The sequence below is a fragment of the Glycine soja genome, chromosome 1, assembly GCF_004193775.1.
Source record: "Glycine soja cultivar W05 chromosome 1, ASM419377v2, whole genome shotgun sequence".
NCBI lineage: Eukaryota > Viridiplantae > Streptophyta > Magnoliopsida > Fabales > Fabaceae > Glycine > Glycine soja.
The window spans coordinates 5,549,900-5,570,891 of NC_041002.1; the positions used below are offsets into that span (position 1 = coordinate 5,549,900).

The following is a 20,992-nucleotide window of genomic DNA, read 5'->3' on the forward strand; positions in this document are numbered from 1 at the left end:
ATAATGTTAAGGTATTTATTTTTATTTAATGAGTTCTAATTTTAGAGAACAATATTTAAGTTTCATTTACTTTTTATAAATATTTTTATCTCTTTTATGTATAAATATATTTTCTATATATTCTTTTATTACAATGATGGTTAGATATTATCAAAGTTTTACCAAAATTGTTACCTCTAACTGATTTTTGGCTATGATTGAATGTTTCACATTTTTATTAAGGTTTATTGGCACTACTAACCTCATTGGAAAATTTTAAATATGTTATTTTCACGAAATTATGATTCCGTTAAATAAAATATATAACAAAATCATGATTTCGTTTGAATGCTCAAATTTGCATCCCCTTAAAACAATAGAATAGTGACTTCGTTGTTATACAACAGAATCATGATTCCGTTGTATATTTTAATCGTCCCAGATATAATAATGAAACCACGATTTCGTTGTAATTTTTTTTTGCACCTCCCTTAGCACAACAGAATCTCGATTCTGTTGTTATTTTTTTGGCAATCCCCTCATCACAACAAAATCATGATTTCGTTGCCATAAAAAATCTTAGATAACGGAATTGAGGTTCTGTTGAACTATTTTTTAAAAAATTGAGTAAAAAACAATATTTTTTATTGATTGAACTTTGCGAAACTGCATTTATTGATTGAACACTATTTTTCTAAGACGTGTTGACTGAACACTACTTTTTTTTTCTGAGACGTATTGATCAAACATTGTTTTTTTTTATATGCATACCAATCATATTAAATATAGACACAGTTTAAACCATCTATATTGTCAAACCAAATCCATCGTGTTCTCCTCTACCTCTAAAGCCACCTCTATCCTAGTAACCACCTCTCCCGTTCCCACCACCTACTCTCATTTGAACCTTCATTTACACCATCATCGCTTGAGGCATTTGCTGTGTTCCAACTACTATTGCTTCTCCAAGTGGTTTTTTTTTATTAGCATCACTAGATCCAGGATTCCAATTAGTTTTCTTATCCCAATTAGAATCTTATTTCCAAGATCCGCAGAACTCTAGTTAGAATTCTTGTTTTCATTCCCAGCACTCCAAGATGATTTGTTAAAGTTCCAATTGTTATTGCTTGGATCAAAAGCCTGGTTACCACTCTTCCTAGAGTTCTAATTGCTTTTCTTGCCTTGATATTTACCATATTACTGAAAACATGGAGAGTGTACCTACTATTGTGTATTACGGTGGTGACATGATTTCATCATCTGAAAGGATATTGTTTGAATATCCTAATGGTTCTCAAGTCATTAGAATAAGCGAGAATATATCGCTTGATGCTTTAAGGAAAATAATTATGGATGCCATCCAAGGTAACAAAATTTTACTTGACCTTTTTTACCACCAACCTGTTTATGTAGGTGATGGTTATGTGAAATAAGTGTATGGAGCTTAAATGTAACGATGATATGAGAAAAATATTTTTCATCTTTCCAGAATTTAGTAGTAAAGGTCTAATTGAGTTGAATGTAACTTTTGGTTAATCTTTAAATGAAGTCCTTGTCCTGTTGCGCAAATTAAGGAAACTCAAATTTGCTTATGAGATTATTGTTATGATACGTGATGAACTTGTATAGTCGTGTTTTTAATTTATGAAAAACGTGCTCTATTTTTTTTAAAAAAAACTTAAATTTTTTGCATGCATGTTTAAGTTTTGTCTTTGCTGAGGTATTTGTTATGAACCTAAATACACATGAATTGCGTGAAAAGTTAACTAATTGGACGGTAGCATTTAAAAAAAATATTATGTTGTGGTTGAATTTTTTTTTCATGTTCAACAACTATTTAAACAACATTTATGTGCCTAATAATTGTTTTTTCAATTGATTCATAAACAAACATCAGCAACTAAAGAAACACTGATAATTAACTTATTAATTTTTAGTTTTTATAGAAACTCTCCTTTATTTGTTTTAGCAAAATTTTGATTTTTAATTTATGCATAACTTAACTGCAACTTATGAGAGAAGCTTAATTTATTTTACTTTCTTATTTTTTTTACTATAAATATTTATTGAAAAAAATTTCCAATCAAAATCTTAGTCTACCTTAAAATTTCTTCTTTGTTTGATTATAAATCTTGTGTACCTATCTTTTTCAAATGTCATAAAAAGGTTTTTTTTTTCTTTCTTGTGTTTTTCTTTATTTTACAATTTATTCTTAAAAAAGTATTTGCTAAGTAATTAAAGAAATAACAAGATACATGTTGCATAGGGAAACAGTGTAATTATCACTTTTACAATAATCCTATTATCAAAGTATATATATATATATATAAAAGTGCCTTACGGTAGTTAGACAAGAAGTGTTGCATTTGCCTAAAAATACCTTTATTTACGACAGGGTATTTAAGTCGGTTATAAAAAATCGTTTTTGTTTATATCACAGTGGCAAATTTGTAAATATTGTTAATATTTTAAAAACGGTTTTTGAAAACTGCCTTGGAATGCTTCAAAACAAGGACGGTTTTTGGAAACCCCATCTTAAATGCTTAGTATTTTTAATTAATATAATTTATCACTTTCTCTTTCTCTCTTTATCGGGCAGTGTACATGCCGCTCTCTCTCTCATTCTCGCATTCGTTGTCGCCTCAGTTGCTTCATCGCGGCGCTACGGGAGATGAGGGAGCCCAAAAGCCTCACTTAACGTGAACAAGGAGCAGGAAGAGGTTCTACGCTCCAAACCCTCCATCCTCGCCCTCATCGATGAGCTCGATAAGCTCCGGCAACCTCTCGCCACCGCTCTCTCCGAAGAGCTCCAAATCAACGACACATCTTCTCAAAACCCTCACCATGAGACCGAGACCGAAAACGAAACCCTAGCTGAGAGCTCCGGCTCGATTGAGCCGAACTCGAACTCGAGGAACGATGTCGTTGTGGAGGACCTGCTTAATTTTCTGTATTTTGGTTCACTTTTCGATGTGAAGAGTGACTTTGTGTCCACAATGCTTACCAGAACGCATGAGCGTGGTTGTTGCTTGACCTACGACTACGTCACCGACGACGCCACCGATCTGCTCGGCGAGAAGGACTTGGATTCGATCTCTGCACTGAGAGGGTTGCTCGTTTTGTGGCCCGTGGATTCAAGCTTTTCACACAAGAACGTGCTACACCGCTGCGTGGAGCACGCCAAGCTGTGGCTTGCTAAGTCGGAGCTGTTAGTGTAAGGGTGTTTCCTCTTCTCATTCATGTTAGGCAAAGTGCCTTATATAGACATTACAAAGATAAACCAGTTACTTGGTACAAGTAAGCCCATATATACAAGAGAACTAAGCCCAAGCTTCTCTTATCCTAACAAATCCTCCCTTACACTGAATTTTACAAACATACAAAGGAATTCAGTGTAACAAACAATCAAAACAACAAAAAAACAAGCTATACATCTTTAACATCACACATGCTCAACTCCTCCCTTAGTTTGCAAAAACTGTCAAGTTTCAAGGCTTTGGTCATTATGTCAGCCAGTTGCTCTTGAGTGCTGCAATGCTTCAGTTTTACAACTCCTTCTTTTGCAAGATCTCTTAAGAAGTGAAACCTTACATCGATATGCTTGCATCTCCCATGCATGACTGGGTTTTTAGACAACTTGACTGAAGAACTATTATCACACCAGATCACAACTCCACTGTCTTGAGGTTTGCCAAGTTGATCAAGGATTCTTTTGAGCCAAACAGCTTGACAAGCACACGATGCTGCTGCTACAAATTCTGCCTCAGTGGTGGATAAGGTCACAATGGCCTGCTTCTTAGATGACCAAGAGATTGGTCCAGATCCAAAGGTGAAAACATATCCAGAAGTGGATTTTCTGTCATCTAAATCACCTGCATAATCCGAGTCAGTCCACCCTTGCAAATTTACTCTTCCATTCTGTTTCTTGTACCACACTCCAAACTCCATAGTGCCCTTCAAATACCTCAAAACTCTTTTTGCTGCAGCTAAGTGAAGTTCAGTGGGTCTATCCATGTATCTTGCAATGAGACAAACAGAAAAAGTAAGATCAGGTCTTGTGGCCAAAAGATACATGAGGCTTCCAATCATTTGTCTATATTTAGTAGCATCTACTGATTTTCCTCCTTCATCTTTGGTTAACTTGTTGCCTGGTACCATAGGATTGCACACTGCATTACAATTCTCCATGCCAAATCTTGCCAATATGTCTTGAGCATATTTGTGTTGACAGATTAGAATGCCATCATCCACTTGCTTGACTTCTACTCCCAAGAAATATCTCATCCTTCCCAGATCAGTCATTGCAAAGTTGCTCCTCATAGATTTTCTGAATTCACAGAACATTCCCTCATCATTCCCAGTGTATATTAAGTCATCCACATACAGACTTATAATCAGAACCTTCCCTTTATTGTCTTGCTTAACAAACAGTGTGTGTTCATAGGGGCATTTTGTGAATCCTTCCTGCACAAAATATGACTCAATCTTGCTATACCAAGCTCTAGGAGCTTGTTTCAAACCATACAAAGCCTTCTTCAGCTTATACACACTGTTCTTTCCTTGCTTTTGATAGCCAAGAGGTTGTTCTACATACACATTTTCCACTAGCTCACCATGTAGAAAAGCACTTTTCACATCAAGTTGATACACATTCCAGCCATTGCTTGCAGCCAAAGCAAGTATAGTTCTGATTGTATCCCATCTAGCAACTGGTGCAAAAACCTCATTATAATCAATTCCATGCTGTTGACTATACCCCTTTGCAACTAATCTGGCTTTATACTTCTCTACCTTACCATCTTCATTGTATTTGGTTTTATAGATCCATTTCACCCCTATTTTCTTGCTTCCCTTTGGTAGATCAGTCAATTCCCAGGTATCATTTCTTTCTATGGATTCAATCTCTTGATCCATAGCTTTTCTCCATATTTCAAACTTAGCAGCTTCTTCATAGGTGGTTGGATCATGATTACTGCTAAACACAGCAAGGTTATGCAATTCTGCATCTTCTACATTTTCAATGTCTGTCACAAAATCTCTGACCCAAGCTGGTGGTCTTCTGCTTCTAGGAGTAACTACTGGTTCAGCATCATGCTCTTCACTTTCAGTTTCACTAGCATGCTGCAGTGGAGATTCATTATCACTTGAGTCACCATGTGCATTTACATCTTCTGCTACAGATGGATCTACACTCTCTTCTACATCAATACTTTGCAATTTTTGAGATTTGCCATCCCATTCCCAACCCTTTGTTTCATCAAATATTACATCCCTGCTCACTATGATCTTCTTAGCAACAGGATCATAGAGCTTGTAGGCCTTTGACTCCTCACTGATTCCCAAGTTCACACACTTGATACTCTTGGGATCTAATTTCTTTCTTTGAGTATCAGTAACATGAGCATAAGCTAAACATCCAAACACTTTGAAATGATGAACAGAAGGCTTCACATTGCTCCATGCCTCTTCAGGAGTGATATCTTTGACAGACATTGTTGGACTTCTGTTTAATACATATGTAGCCCATAACACTGCTTCTGGCCAGAACCTCTTAGGAACTTTCATCCCTGCAAGCATGCTCCTAACCATGTTCATAATTGTTCTGTTTTTCCTCTCAGATACTCCATTCTGCTGTGGAGTATATGCTGCAGTCAACTGTCTCTTGATCCCATTTTTACTGCAGAAATCATTAAATGCAGTTGAAGTGAACTCACCACCTCTATCAGTTCTTAAACACTTAATTTGACAGTTGGTCTCTTTTTCAGCAACAGCCTTGAATTGTTTGAAAATAGCTAGAGCATTTGTTTTTTTTGTTAACACATAAGTCCAAGTTTTCCTACTAAAGTCATCAGTTAATGTCATGAAATACCTGCTGCCTCCATTTGATGTAGGGTTGATTGGTCCACAAATGTCAGAATGAACCAGTTGTAGCTTCTCATTTGCCCTCCAATTCACAGTTTTTGGTATAGAATCTCTGTGCTGTTTGCCAATGATGCAATCTTCACATATTTCTTCTGTTTCTTCTATTTCAGGCAACCCCTTGACCATCTCCTTTTTAGCCAGTACACGCAATCCTTTGTAATTCAAGTGTCCATATCTATGATGCCACAATTGAGATTGACTCATATTTGCGACTTTCATGCACATGGGAGTTAGGACAGATGCATGTATGATGTACATTCTGTTGACAGACATTTGAGTTGACATTATTAAGCCTCTATTCTCATGATAGACTTTGCACAAATCATTGGAGAAGACAATGGTGAGATTCTTTTGCTGAAGCTGACCAATGCTGAGCAAGTTGTTCATCAATCCTGGAAGGTAGTAAACCTCAGTTACCACCTGAACTAATCCACCAATATACAGCTTCAGATTTCCCTTTCCCATGACAGGCATCTTGGAGTTATCACCCAATTTTACAAAATCTCTAAAACTATCATCAAAATTGAATAACCAATCTTTTCTTCCAACCATATGGTTACTGCACCCAGAGTCAAGAAACCACATTTCCACATTTGACTCATCATACACCTCTTCTTTCGAGCTTTCTTGTGCCATAAGCAACACCTCTTCTTTCTCATTGAATTCAGCATAATTGGCTCCTTCTTCCCAAGTTGGACATTCATTTTGATAATGCCCAAGCTTGTGACATCTATAGCATTCAACAAGTTCTTTACTCTGTCTTCCCCTACCCCTTCCTCTACCACCATTCCTCCCTCTTCCTCGATTACCACCCCTTCCTGCAGAAGAGACTTTCAAGGCCTGTTCTTCATCTTTCTCAAGAGTATACTGCATTCTTTGTTCATGCACTAAGAGGCTACTTTGCAATTCATCGATGGTGAGAGCAGTGACATCATTAGACTCTTCAATTGAACATACAACATAATTGAATTTTGATGTCATGGACCTAAGAACCTTCTCTACCACCTTAGTTTGACCCATTGACTCACCATGCGTAGTCATCTTATTTGCAATTGCTAAAGTTCTTGAAAAATACTCATTAACAGTCTCATTATCTTTCATAGAAAGAATTTCAAATTCTCTTCTCAAAGCTTGAAGTTGAGCACGTTTTACCTTGGTGGAGCCTTGAAATTTCTGGCGCATTGAAGTCCAAATATCACGAGCAGTTTCTTTGTTCAAGATAGTCTCCAAGATTGTGCGATCAATGGCTTGGAAAAGATAGTTCTTGGCTTTAAGATCTTTGAGTTTGCTATCATCAGCTGCTTTACTTTGCTCGGCAGTGGAATTGGCAGGAGCTACCACGATTCCATCTTCAATAATGCTCCAATACTCCTTAGAACGAAGGAGATTTTCCATCAACATGGACCAATGATCATAATGACCATCAAATTTGGGAATAGAGGGTTGCAGAAAGGATGATTCCGCCATGGATTTGCAGAAAGAAACGAAACAGAAAACGAAAGAACCAGGAAGACGATAACAGAAAACGGTTACAATCACACGCGTGTAACAAACTGCGGTTGTTAGCACTCAGGACCCTCTGCGGACTCCTGATACCAATTGTTAGTGTAAGGGTGTTTCCTCTTCTCATTCATGTTAGGCAAAGTGCCTTATATAGACATTACAAAGATAAACCAGTTACTTGGTACAAGTAAGCCCATATATACAAGAGAACTAAGCCCAAGCTTCTCTTATCCTAACAGGAGCAACCCATTAGGCCTGATGCTGATGTTACTTGTATGGTTCTGTTGAATTGCTCTTTTTTTCTTTCGTGTTGAGTTGTTTTTTACTTGTTAACTTGTTATTGAGTGTTTTCTTTTTTTTGTAGATGCTGCATTAAGGGAGAAGTTGAACAATATTATGTCTTCGGAGTACTTTACTACCACACCTGAGATGAAGGCTCCGGTTGAAGTTGCTGTGGCGGCTGCTGGGGGCAATTACGTTTCCTTCCATGTGCCGGTGCATGGGTTTGTGGTTCCGGTTGAAGTGGAGCAGCCTGTTTTTCAATCTCAAGAGAAGGTAGAATTTATAGTGCTTGTTGGATTGGTTGTTTTTGAAAAGTTAGTGTTTGGAATGTGTTGCTTGTTTTGAATTGGTAAAATGGGAATTCAACTGAGTTAAGTTCATGGCTTGAATGTTGTTGTGTCTTTGTTGGAATAAAGTTTAAATTTTTTGGACTGCTTTGGGACTGAAGTACCGTAGATGTCAACATTACTTTATTTGGTTGGATAAAATGTTGTTGGGAAGTGATAGAACTTTTGTTGAGAGGTGATTTCTGTTTATGGTTGCACAGGTAAGAGTGTGTTTGTAATTTGAATGTTTGTTGGGTAGAATGTTGTTGGGAAGAAAGCTTGCCTGATGATGCTGTTGCAGACTTCATTATCAATCTTCTCTTTGTGGGAAATGAAACAACCACCAAAACAATGCTCTTTGCAGTCTATTTCCTTACTCAATGTCCTAGAGCCATGAAGCAACTGCTGGTATATATAACAACTACTGTTGAAATTTTTTCCCTATATGTTTATTTGGTACATAAAACATTATCTTAGGGGATTGCTCTGATTTTTATATTTAAACTGAAAAACATTTTTTTTATTAGTTTTTCTCTTGGACAGGATGAACATGATTGCTTTGTGGTTTCATTTCTTTCAGCAGTCCATTTAGATGAGAATGTATACAGTGGAGCTCTAAATATTAATCCTTGGAGATGGATGGAACCTGAAAACGAGGTTAGTCCACATACCAATTTGGTGCATACTATATGCAATTTTTTGTACTTTAATTTCTTTTCTTTCTTAATTCCTATCCTCTGAATGTAGGAAAAGAGAAATTGGAGAACTAGTCCATTCTATGCACCCTTTGGAGGAGGGGCTAGATTCTGTCTAGGAGCAGAGTTGGCTCGCCTATAAATTGCTTTTTTTTCTTCATTACTTCGTAACTACCTACAGGTAATGCCCCTCTTTCTCTCTGGTATTTGAGAATGAGAAATGCCTCCTCTTTATTCTTTATTCTTGATGTCATGTGTCCTACTTCTTATCTATTGTGTATTTGGTTCAACTTTGAAATGCATTTTATAACTTTCATGATTTTGTTTGATTTGACATGAAAATTTGAGAATACTTTGTGAAGACAATAGGCTCTCTCAGCAGTGAGAGTATACATTCTTGTTTCCTTGGTCCTAATGAACTACTCCATTTGTTTCATCTCTTCAAAAGTCTTATTTGCTTAGCATTTTTGTATTCAGTTATAGGGTCACAACTCACAAGTAATGACAGATTTTAATTGAAGAGGTGTCATAATTATAGTGTTTGGCTTTTCAACTTGTACTCCACAAAATAAATTGAATGGAGTAATAATTAATGCTGTTTTGATACTTAGAAGGTGGTGAAATGCTAACTAGTAACTACTGAAATGATGAATTTGTGTAGAATTTTGTTTGCTTTGTCACTTGTCATGTAGCTTTGGCAAAATTTAATTGCATATGTTCTTATGCTTGGCTTTCTTTGTTAGAATTTCAAAAGGACGTCTTGCACAACTGTGCTTACTCTAGCTTACCAAAGTCTTGGGGTAGTATATGGTGACCTTAGTAGTGCCCCTATTTATGTTTACAAGACCACATTCTCAGGGAAATTGAGCCTCAAAGAAGACAATGAAGAAATTTTTGGGGTGCTTTCATTTACCTTCTGGACATTTACCATTATTGGTCTCTTCAAATATGTTTTCATTGTGATGTCTACTGATGACAATGGGGAAGGTAGAATCTCACTACTTGATTCTTGTGTTTTAGATTATTATGGAATGTGTCTATCCAGCTCCATCCTTTCAAATCTTAAGGCTGCTATTTGGCACTTCCTTCCAGTGAAGCCAAGCCAATGATAACTATTTGGGAAGGATGCATAACTTTGTAATCACAGTGTTTCCCAGGAAAAAAAATCACTCCACTAACTTCTGGATATTTGTCTGTCATGCATCACATGAAATCACAGAATGACAAAAGCATAGTCTATAACTATGCTACTGTGGTGATATTTTTAGACTTATGAGTTAGTAAGGTGAGTTGATATGTTAAGGTCATAAAATCAATTATATTGCTCATGCTTTGCCATTTTGTGACAGAGACACCCGCCTGCACCTTTGGCAGGGGAGGGTGTTGCTTGCCTAGTTGCCTTCCTGTGTTATTGGTTTATTCATGGACAACATTCTCAATTTATTAGTTGGGATTTTCTTAAATAAATTAGGAAACATTGTCATTTAACTGCTATGTTATTTCTAAATATCTAATTTTCATTGTGCAGTTTGAGCAATTTTGCTGAAAATGTTGAGGTTCACTTTGCATTTAAGAAAAAGACAGAGATCTTGGCTAAAGCTAGAAATCTGCTTCTAGAATGTGACTTTTCAATTCCTCAAGTGAGTTTCTAGACTGGCAAAATTATTCTTTTTGCTATTGTGATTTTTAATTATTTATGGAGAATGTTTCTATAGGAGTATACAAGGGATGGTTCTGTTTGGAAGAGTGATGAAACTTCTGCCCAGTTATCCAGCCATGTGGTAGATTTGCTTTTCTTATCAGAGAGGTTTCTAGTATTCAAAGCAGCCAAACAATTGATAGAGCTAGTTCATCAGACATTGCAGGTATACAATCCAGAATAATCAAAATATTTTACACTATGCAGCATATTTTATTTGAAATACAAACTGTGGACTATATATATACTGTTTCAATCAGTAGATGTATGCTAGTTTTACCAGGTCTAAAGTTTGCGTAAATCAGTTTTATTTCTATGTTCTTCTAATTTGCCTAATTTCGTGATTTTATGTTCTATGCATCTAATACACAAGTAATAAAACAAATTAAATTATTTATATCACTGTTGTAAAAAGTAATAAACAGGTAGTGAAAAGAAAAAGAAAAGCTGCCCCTTTCATTGTTGAAAACAACAAATGCTAGCTGTCTCAACGTGGAGAGAAAACTTAAGTTGAAAAATTGGTTCCTAAAAGGTCACTAGTTACTCTAGATTCTTTTAACTAATTTATATCTTTTTTAAAAAATAATTAATTATATTAAATTTTTTGGTTATTTATATTATTATTTTTAAACTATTATTTTTATCTCTTTATTCAATTAATTATTTTTTATTAATATTTGGAGAGATATATAAAAAATAATTAATATATTTAAAAATTAGAAAAAAAAATTAAATACAATCTTATAATCAACAATAAAGTAGAGAGTAATGATTCAAAGACGATGTTGACATCACGAACGTCTTAGAAAGTCAGGTTTCTAAGACGGTGCTGACATCACGACCGTCTTAGAAAGCCATGCTTCAAAGATGGTGCTGACGTCGACAACGTCTTAGAAAGCCAACCTTCAAAGACGGTCGTGATGTCAGCACCATCTTTGAAAGTTAAGATTTTCTAAGACGGTATCCTTTCGACTGTCTTTGAAAGTGAGACACTTTCAACGACATTAGATTCAAAGACGGTCAAACACCGACGTTGCTTGTCTCTTTCCACCGTCGTTGAAATCGCTTTTTCTACTAGATAGGAATCAACTACTCCAATTTGATCATAGAATTTGTAGGGAATGAAGAGGCTATAATTGCATGGTCCCTATAGTTTACTTCAAAGCACCAACCATTTCGTAGGTTAGTGCAATAAATTTTGAAAGAAACCCAATTTTGAAACAGATCATGCAAATAGAAGCTACACAAGTATGTGTAACTCTTTATTACCGTGTCCAATTTCAAGGCACTATGTGTGTGAGTGAGAGTAATAACAGGTATATATAAGACTTTCCTTCGTTACAACATGCATGAAATTCTAAAAAACATCACCCCTATAATTTCTCCACTAGTCATCAGCTTCATAAAAGTCTATATAGGTCATGTTGAAAGTTGACGTAGTTGGGAACAAAAAAAGGAAGAGGTGTGGGAAGGTTTTCAGGTTCAAGAATTTTTGGTAAACCTGGATATCCTGTTATGTTTAACGGGCCATTTCGTGAGAACGTGAATGTGCAAATTTGGAGTAATTTAAGCATGGAAATGCCAATGTGGTCTTTTCAACATGAAGTTCATCACCACCCACCTTTACATATCTTGTTGTTTGTGATTGAAGAGCCAATAGAGGCAGCATTGAATCGTCACTGCAAGCATTGTCAATACGTTGGTAATGTTAATATTTGGTTTTGAATTTAATTATAGCTAATAGCATGAGGCATATGTAAAAAAGAATTATTGATAACACAATCTATGATATACTCTTTTAAAGACACTATTAACCATTGATTGAATTTTATAGAAATTTAAACAATGATACAAGTCTCGATTTCTATTTAATGAATATTGTATATAATTTTGTGACTTTTAATAAATTATAATTAATAATAGAAAGTATGTAAAAATATCTATTTATTTATTTATTTTTATTAAAATTCATGTAAGACCAATAATCACATTAAAACTAAATTTCTTTAAATAAAAAATGAGTTCCATATATAAATTTTATAATAAATAATAAAAGAGTAAGTAATAAAATGTATGTAAGAGAATGTGTACCTAACATTTCTCAAAATAGTGTTTATTATTCATGGTTAAAAACAATGAATAAAGTTAGTTACATGATGATATATAACTAATTAGTTCGTATGCTTTATTCACTTTAATTTATCATCTCACTTCAATTGTGTATGGGATTTGAATATAGCACAGGCTGGGGCAACCATTTCATTTGCAATAAGTATCACTTTGTGTTGCCCTCAAAGGAGGCACTGGGTACCTGCACAAGCTGTGATGCAATTACTACAACTAATAATGGTAAGTCCAAATTAATTGAATTACAGGGTCCTATGATGCATGGTGTTTTTCACTCTAATGGATTCGGGCATTTGCTTTGTGTCAATGGATTGGAAATGGGTTCGAGTTTAGCTGGGAACCAGATCATGGAGTTTTGGAACCGTTTGTGCTACGGATTGCAAGCAAGGTTAACCCTGTTCCAACAACTTTTTCTTATATGTTGAAATTAACTCATACATAAGTCAAAATTAGGTTACGAAAAAGTTAAATGAAAGAACTTTTATTAAAAAAAATTAACTTATAATTTTATTTTAAGAAAGAGACTTAATTCATTTTATACGTATTTATTGAAAAATTTGTTCATGGTATAAGTAAAATTGTTTATATATATATATATATATATATATATATATATATATATATATAATTTTGGTTTTAAACCAGTTCGTATGTTTTGAGATCCACCACAAGACTATAAATAGCACAATTTAGGTGCAAATTAAACTATTTGTTTTCCTTGTAAACACACCTGTTTGAAAAACACTAGACGATGTTTCATTTTCATCTTTTTCTCTTTGTGAATGGAGAAATCTTTGAACCTCCAAAATATAACAATTTATGATTTTTTTAATATAGTTTCTCACATCTTTTGGCTTTTTTTTTGGAAATATTTATATTCTTTAATTTATTTTCACAAAATTTAGGTACAATAAAATAAGCGTTTTGATTGTTTTTCGATTAAAGTTAAAATTTATTTCAGAGAAATACGAAAATATTTAATATTGACTTTTATTACACCAGTTAATAAAGAAATTTATTTTTTAAAAGAAAAATAAAAGATTTTATAATTTTATAATAGTGTAGCTAATTTTTTAGTATATGGTTTTAACTTGTTTTTTTACATGTTAATTAATTATTGTGGCTCATGTACTTGTGTTAAATGCTTAAAACTACTTAAATTTTCTTCTTATTTAAATAAATAAAAATTCTGATGGTTTTCAACCTTATTCACTTCATTGATATAATTCTTGTATTTATTCTTCACATTTTCACGTTTTCTGTCTCGTCTTTCACAATTTTAATATACATATGTGTTTTCCTCACAAGAGAGAGAATTTCTCATTAACTATGCTTCATTGTCCTAGATGATGTCTTCCTCTTAGTGTTGATTTTATTAAGTCAAATCTTGTCATTTTTCTTTTTCTTCTTCTACCAAATTCTAATTTTACGAAGATGGATCATAATTTTCACTTTGTACAACTTGTCTTCGCATTATAAAGAAAAGGATAATTTCTAAAAGCGAAAGTTATGGTGCTTCTTTAATACCTTTTTTCGGATTTCATAATTTCACACTTGCATTTTACTATACATATTTTACGTTTGTTGTTCCTTTACTTTCAAGAGAAAAAATGGAGGGAAAATAGTGATACACTAAGTTGTGTATTTGCCAAGTGACTAGGGTGTAGTATGAATGTAAAAGAAAATGTCTAAAATGATTATTACCTTTTATAATATCATAATACCTATTGAATTTCCTGAAAAAACTTATGTTTATAGTTTCTAACTATAAGAACTGTAAAAGATTTTGGATAAAAAATAATATAAATAATAGTGTTAAAAAGGTGACATGCAAAGATCTCATAACTTTCTTCTATCAAATAAAAGCATTTGACTAATTAATTTGTACTTTACATGATAAGAAGGTGAGTTTGAATGACATTTCACATAAGAGAGGAATGAAACTTAGACTTATGAATGGAATAGCATACAATGAGTCATGGTTTGGCAGTTGGGGTTACAAATTTGGTCGAGGATGCTTTGGTGTAACTCAATCCATGTACCACAAGGCCATACAAGCAATAAGAAGCATGTCATTATACTTGATCATACACCACATTGCCAATTCTAGCCATGGCATTCCACTAATCTTCTCAAGGAACCAGACACTTTCAGATCAATCCCTAGTGACCCTTGGTGACCTATTTTGTTACATGTTAGACCTTAAATCATGTCTTCCTCGTGAAACCTGAATTAGTTCCTATAAAACAAATGCCTTAGTTGAGTCCAATTGTCGTTGGTCCCCTAAAAGGATTGAGATGGCAACAAGGGTTAATGTTGAGGCCTTGAAAAGAACAGAGTTTAAATGGGTTTCAAGACAAGAAGTTAGAGATGCTGCTCGTGCATACATTAGTGACACAAGTTTGGTAGATTTTGTGTTGAGGTCACTAGGAAACCATGTTGAAGGAAACTACTTGGTTCGCTGAAGCTTGAACATTGTGACCAAAGTCTTGGAATATTGTTTAGAGGACATTTCTGATGTGTACCCTTATAATGAAGGCTTGGTTATGAGTAACAAAGTGAAGGACAAGTATAAGATCACAAGGGCTCAACTAATGAAGGACATGCTTTATTTGTATAAGTACATTCTTATAGATTAAAACCAATTATGAGGTCAGAATTTCTTTCAGCTATACCATTGGCAGCTAGGATAATTCTTGGCACTAAGTATTTTATTAAAGATTACTTTGGAGATATTCCTCACCAAGTTGAATTAGGCTCCGATGATAAACTCAACATTTATTGTACAATTTGGTTGAGAAACAATGTTGGCAGTGGTTAGTACTTAAACAAGGCCATTATGCCACCCCATGAATGTATCACATTGAAAAGAAATGCTACTATCAATGACTTGAAGCTAGAAGTTGAAAGGGATTTTAGAGAAATTTGTTGAGAGTTAAGGAGTTTTATGGTGGAATCATTTGGGAATTTGAGTGTCAACAATGAGACAATGGCTTTTGGTCTAATTGAAGTGGGTGGAAAAGTTGTCCTTGAGGGTTGGCATGGTGACATATGAATAAACATGATTGAGCAAATATGTGAAAGTGATATGAACAATGGTATAATGGATTGCACTTGTGGAACTATAGAAGATGATGGTGAGAGGATGGTCTCGTGTGATATTTGTGAAATTTGGCAACATACTAGGTGTGTTTGAATTCCCAATGATGAAGAAATTCCTCAGATTTTTTTTATGCAAAAAGTGTGAGCAAGAAATTGTCTTGTTTCCTTCATTGCCATAGTTATACAATTATAATTTTTTTGATGATGCTTAGTCATTCACTTTTTGTTTACAGGACGCCTTTGAGATTGAACAATTAAAATTGCTTCTTAGCTACATTGAATTTATGTAAATTTAATCTAACATGTAAGTAATAAAAATATTTCTATTTTAGGTTATGAATGATCATATATTTAATAGAAACTCCTTTCATTGTTGGACATTTTCCCTAGTTTTCATCTTTTTTTTGGTCAAAGAAGGAGCTCCGAGGCAACGAGACAAAAATACAAAGGACATTTTCTCTTGTTACATTTTTTTTTAATCTTATTTTTTACCTTCTCAAAGGGGAAAATGCAATAGAGTGTATTGGGCTTTAAAGTTTTTGAGCAAGCAACGAAGGTCTGTACTGGGCTTATGGGCTTCACGTTGTTTCCACTATTTAGTTATTCACACAAAAATTATCAATTTATGATGAAATCAAACAATAATTGTTATTTATTGTACCCAACAACTTAAGGCAAAATTATAAATTTGGTTTCCTTATTTATTTCAGAATTTGATTTTTGTCCTCCTATAATTTAATTTATAAATTTAGTCCCCCATTTTTTTTTACAATCCCGTTATTTCAATCCAACTCCGAAATTGAATGTTGAGTACTAATTGTTTACCTTGACCGTCACGTATTTTTATTGGACATTGACTGTCAGATGTCGTGATTTTATTGGAGGTTGACATTAATTAGGTATATGAAATTAACATCTAATAAACGCACAACACATGATGATTAACGTCCAATAAAAGCACAATATGTGGTGGTCGTTGGCAAGTAATAATCAACGCCCAATTTCGGGGGTTGGGGACTAAATAAGAGGATTGTAAAAAACTAGGGAACTAAATTCCTGAATTAAATTATAAAAAAATCAAAATTGAATTTTGAAATAAACAGAGAAACCAAATTTACAAATTTATCAAAACTTAATAATTGCTAATCGAAAAAGAGGCTGTACTTGTTAATTATGACAAAAGAAAATGGATGTTGAAAAGAAAGCAAATAATACAGAATAAGTCACCAAATTAATTAATAATTATACATCAATTATATGCTCTTATTTCATTACAGTAAGTTGTATCGGTAGAAGAAAAGAAATCAGGTAATTTCTGTAGTAGATTAGGTAATAATGATTGCATTACTACAATACATTGCAGATTTTTAATTCGACCAATGGTATAATGAAAATCTTACAAATATGAACTAATGGCAAACAAACATATTCTTTATTTAGTCAAATCTTTTTATTTTATACACAAGTTTAACCCATGCTTATGGATGCTGAAAATCAATTGCAACTATAATTATTACGATTATCATGAAAATGTCAAATATATCCTTTGAAAGACCCAAAATCCAATCACGACTGGCGCACAAACAACTATTATAGTATGATAAGCCTTTACTATAACCAATTCCATCTAAAATAATAAATGTGATACTAATTTATAAAACCTACATTTCAAAGGGATTTCTTTTAAAATTTTAACATGATCTCCCCTAAAATATGAACATCCCAAAATAATATATAGGCATGTATAATTATCATAATACAATACCAAACTAGCACAGGACCTGGCATAGGTCAAACAAGAAAACTGCATATAACTACTGCAAGTCTGACTAACTGTCAATGTAATAGAATCACTATAAAACATTAGTGTGCAATTCCAAAATGATAGTATAATACACTTTGAATGATCCTATTGGACCTCTAATACAAAAAGGGCTTTGTCCAAAAATTATGAGTCAACTGTTGAGGCCTAACTGATGTGCTTGAGTTTAGACAAATTAATGATCTGAAATAGATTAATAGAGATAATGTAAATTGCCACTCATTGAATAAATAATTAAGAACCTAACAACCAGGACATAGTTGTACATAGGCATGGACGGAATTACATTGTATCAAATAGGAGCAGTCGCCCCCCTAATTTATAAAATTTTGTTAACTATACATACTAATATATCAATATAGTATATTTCTCTCCACTCAATTTTCCATCTCGTCCCCTCCTTGTGGCACCCTCTATCCCGACATATCAATAAATAAACTATATAAAAAATATCGGTAACCAAATTCACACAGATAAAAGGTTCAAATTCACTTCACTATTATCAATTAAAACTTATTAAAAATATATTCGGCTCGAAACAAGACCGTCAAAATTTACAAAAATATTTTGTTAAATCAGTGAGATAAAATAAAATAGACTAACATTATGTAATTTACAAAAATATTTTGTTAAATCAGAGCATTGTGTCCCGACGTCCTTCAGCACAAGGTTCCTTTAAGCACTTCACCTAGCTATCTGCTCCCTCGAACACAAGATTCAAGATCATCACAGGATCCAAACACAAACAGCAAACCGGGAGTGAGTTATCACATTCCTAACTACTAGAGAGAAACAAAACAACATATAGTAGCCAAATACAATTTACTTAGCATATCTCACATTATTTCATCACTTTGTCATTCAAAATTCACTTTTCATCCATCAATCACACTTTTCAATCATCAATCACATTACACAAGAATCACACGTTCTGATCAAGACATAATAATACCTCAATTTCATAATAAACAATTAGCAAGCGCATGAGACAATTATGCTAAGACTCAAATCTACATGCAATGTGGTACCATGCCAGTGAAAAATCACCCTAGGGCGCCTAGGAGTACATAACAAGACACACCACACAATGGGTTTGCCAGGTCACTTTCACTAAGTAAGATCATAGGGAGACCATTCAGGGTCACGATGTTTTGCGAGAATGCTCCAATCATATGGGATCATCATAGGCTTAAAGGAGCACTCAAACCCGGTGACTCCCAAGGCCTACACTCCGAAGAGTCCGTCAGGGCCTCTCCCTCCTGATTCAGGTCCAACCCCTAAAATCATTTTAGCACACAGACATTGCTAGTGAATTATACAATATCCACGACCTCACACTCGTGTCTTAAGCACGTACAACATATTGCGCTACAATTTAACACTGGTTCCTAAATAGGAACCTACACTTTCTCTTTAACATTGGTTCCTAAATAGGAAACTTACACTTTCTCTTTAACACTGCGCATTTACACTTTTCTCAAGATAACACTAGTCGGGTTATTGTACAATTTAAAGCTTACAACACAAATAATGTCACATCAAGAGTTAATCACACACTTATTCACAACCAAAACTCATTCACAATTTCACATCTCATAATATCATAATCCACCATCACATGTTTTCACGTATTGCACAATTCAACACCTGTTCTACTTTACACTTTTACTTAATCTCAATAACAATATTATAATCTCAAGGCAACATATCATTCCATAATTCATCACATATTTCATTTATAAGCACTGTTCATGAATTATACAATACCACGACCTCACACTCATGTTTCAAACATGTTTAACACAATTGCGCTACAATTTAACATTGGTTCCTAACTAGGAACCTACACTTTCTCTTTAACACTGCGCATAAACACTGATCGGGTTATTGTATAATTCATAGCTCACGATATAATTAATGTAACATCAAGTGTTAACACATCCACTTATTCACAATCGAATATCATGTCCACACTTTAACATCTCATAACATCACATCAACCATCTCATAACATTTCCAATGATATTCATAAGATACAACATACACATGTTCATCAAATTTAACCATAATATTCTCAAACTCCAACACTTAATCATTTTTGGAATCATACTATAACACTCTACAATATTATTTACATAAATTATTAATATAAATAACTACCTCTATATATATATAAACTAGCATACATCATATTGAATCACAAATTACAAAGTAAGCTTTCAATGCACAAATTCTAAATAATTATATGAACACTTTGGTCAATTTCAATTATGATATTAATTTTTTAAAATTATATATAAAAACCTAAACAACAAGAAAAAGAGAAAATACAAAATCAATATCTCTCCTTACTTTATTTCATCAATTCATATTAATTAGAAAAAGTACTCGATTTATAGGGTTCACGCTCAACACAATAGCATATCAATTTCACAATAATTGGTCTGTCAAACATATATAATTCACTATAATAATTATAAGGATAAAATGAAAATTGCAAAAACACCCCAAAATGTGACACCCTCTACCCCTCATATATATTAATAAAGGAATAAAAATTCAAATATTAATTAAAAGTATTTTTAAAACATTTTTAAATGCAAGCCTTTCAAATGGGTAAAAGGCTCACATTTACTTTCTTCTACATCATATTCAAACTTGTCCAAATAAATAATAAAGTCATTTCAGCTCAAAGAAGGTCATCTAAGTTTCATACAATTAATATAGAACCAATATCCTAATGTCACATCCTATCAGAGCGTGGTATTCCCGTGTCCTCTAGCATGAGGTTATTCATAGTCATCCACCTATTCATCTGCTCCCCCGAACACAAAGTTCAAGATCATCACAGGATCAAAACACAAACAGCAAACCGGGAGTGAGTTATCACATTTCTAACTGCTAGAGAGAAACGACACAACATATAGTAGCCAAATACAATTTACTTAGCATATCTCACACTATTTCATCACTTTGTCATTCATCAATCACACTTTTCAATCATCAATCACAATACACAGGAATCACACACTCCGATCAAGACATAATAACACATCAATTTCATAATAAACAATTATCAAGCGTATGCAACAGTTATGCTAAGACTCAAGTCTATATGCAATGTGGTACCATGTTAGTGAAAAACCTCGTCGGGCGCCTAAGAGTACATGACAAGACAAACTACACAATAGTAAGTCAAGTCACTCTCACTAGGTAATATCATAGGGAGACCAGTCTGAGTCACAGTGTTTTGCGAGAATGCTCCAACCATATGGGATCAACATAGGCTTAAAGGAACACTCAAACCGTGTGACCCCCAAGGCCTACACTCCGAAGAGTCCGCCAGGGCCTCTCCCTCCTGATTCAGGTCCAACCCAGAAAACATTTTAGCACACAGACTCTATCTATGAACTGTACAAAACACACGACTCCTCAATTATTCTCAAAATAATTTTAACTCGTCGCCCTTTAAGGGTTTTATCATTAACTTGTCGCCCTTAGAGGGACTTAACATTAACTCGTCGCCCAAAAAGGG

At 33.9% G+C, this 20,992-nt stretch overlaps 1 protein-coding gene and 1 pseudogene across 1 annotated transcript; both read left to right on the forward strand.

The window, feature by feature from the left end:
• Nucleotides 1-1,187: 1,187 nt before the first annotated feature.
• Nucleotides 1,188-12,755, forward strand: LOC114406733. Its single transcript, XM_028369524.1, has 10 exons — nt 1,188-1,344; nt 2,653-3,182; nt 7,644-7,677; nt 7,769-7,959; nt 8,556-8,669; nt 8,760-8,888; nt 9,451-9,694; nt 10,236-10,347; nt 10,423-10,572; nt 12,646-12,755. Exons 1-6 carry the CDS (start codon nt 1,188-1,190, stop codon nt 8,847-8,849), a joined length of 1,116 nt encoding a protein of 371 aa, XP_028225325.1. The 3' UTR covers nt 8,850-8,888; nt 9,451-9,694; nt 10,236-10,347; nt 10,423-10,572; nt 12,646-12,755.
• Nucleotides 11,080-15,969, forward strand: LOC114411254 (annotated as a pseudogene).
• The last annotated feature ends 5,023 nt before the right edge of the window (nt 15,970-20,992 follow it).

Bases quoted from the DNA above. Each gene is read 5' to 3' on its own strand.
- LOC114406733 (XM_028369524.1), top strand. From the start codon at position 1,188: ATGGAGAGTGTACCTACTATTGTGTATTACGGTGGTGACATGATTTCA. The intron at 1,345-2,652 runs GTAACAAAATTT...GCTACGGGAGAT, and splicing joins AATTATGGATGCCATCCAAG to GAGGGAGCCCAAAAGCCTCA. The intron at 8,670-8,759 runs GTTAGTCCACAT...CTCTGAATGTAG, and splicing joins GGATGGAACCTGAAAACGAG to GAAAAGAGAAATTGGAGAAC.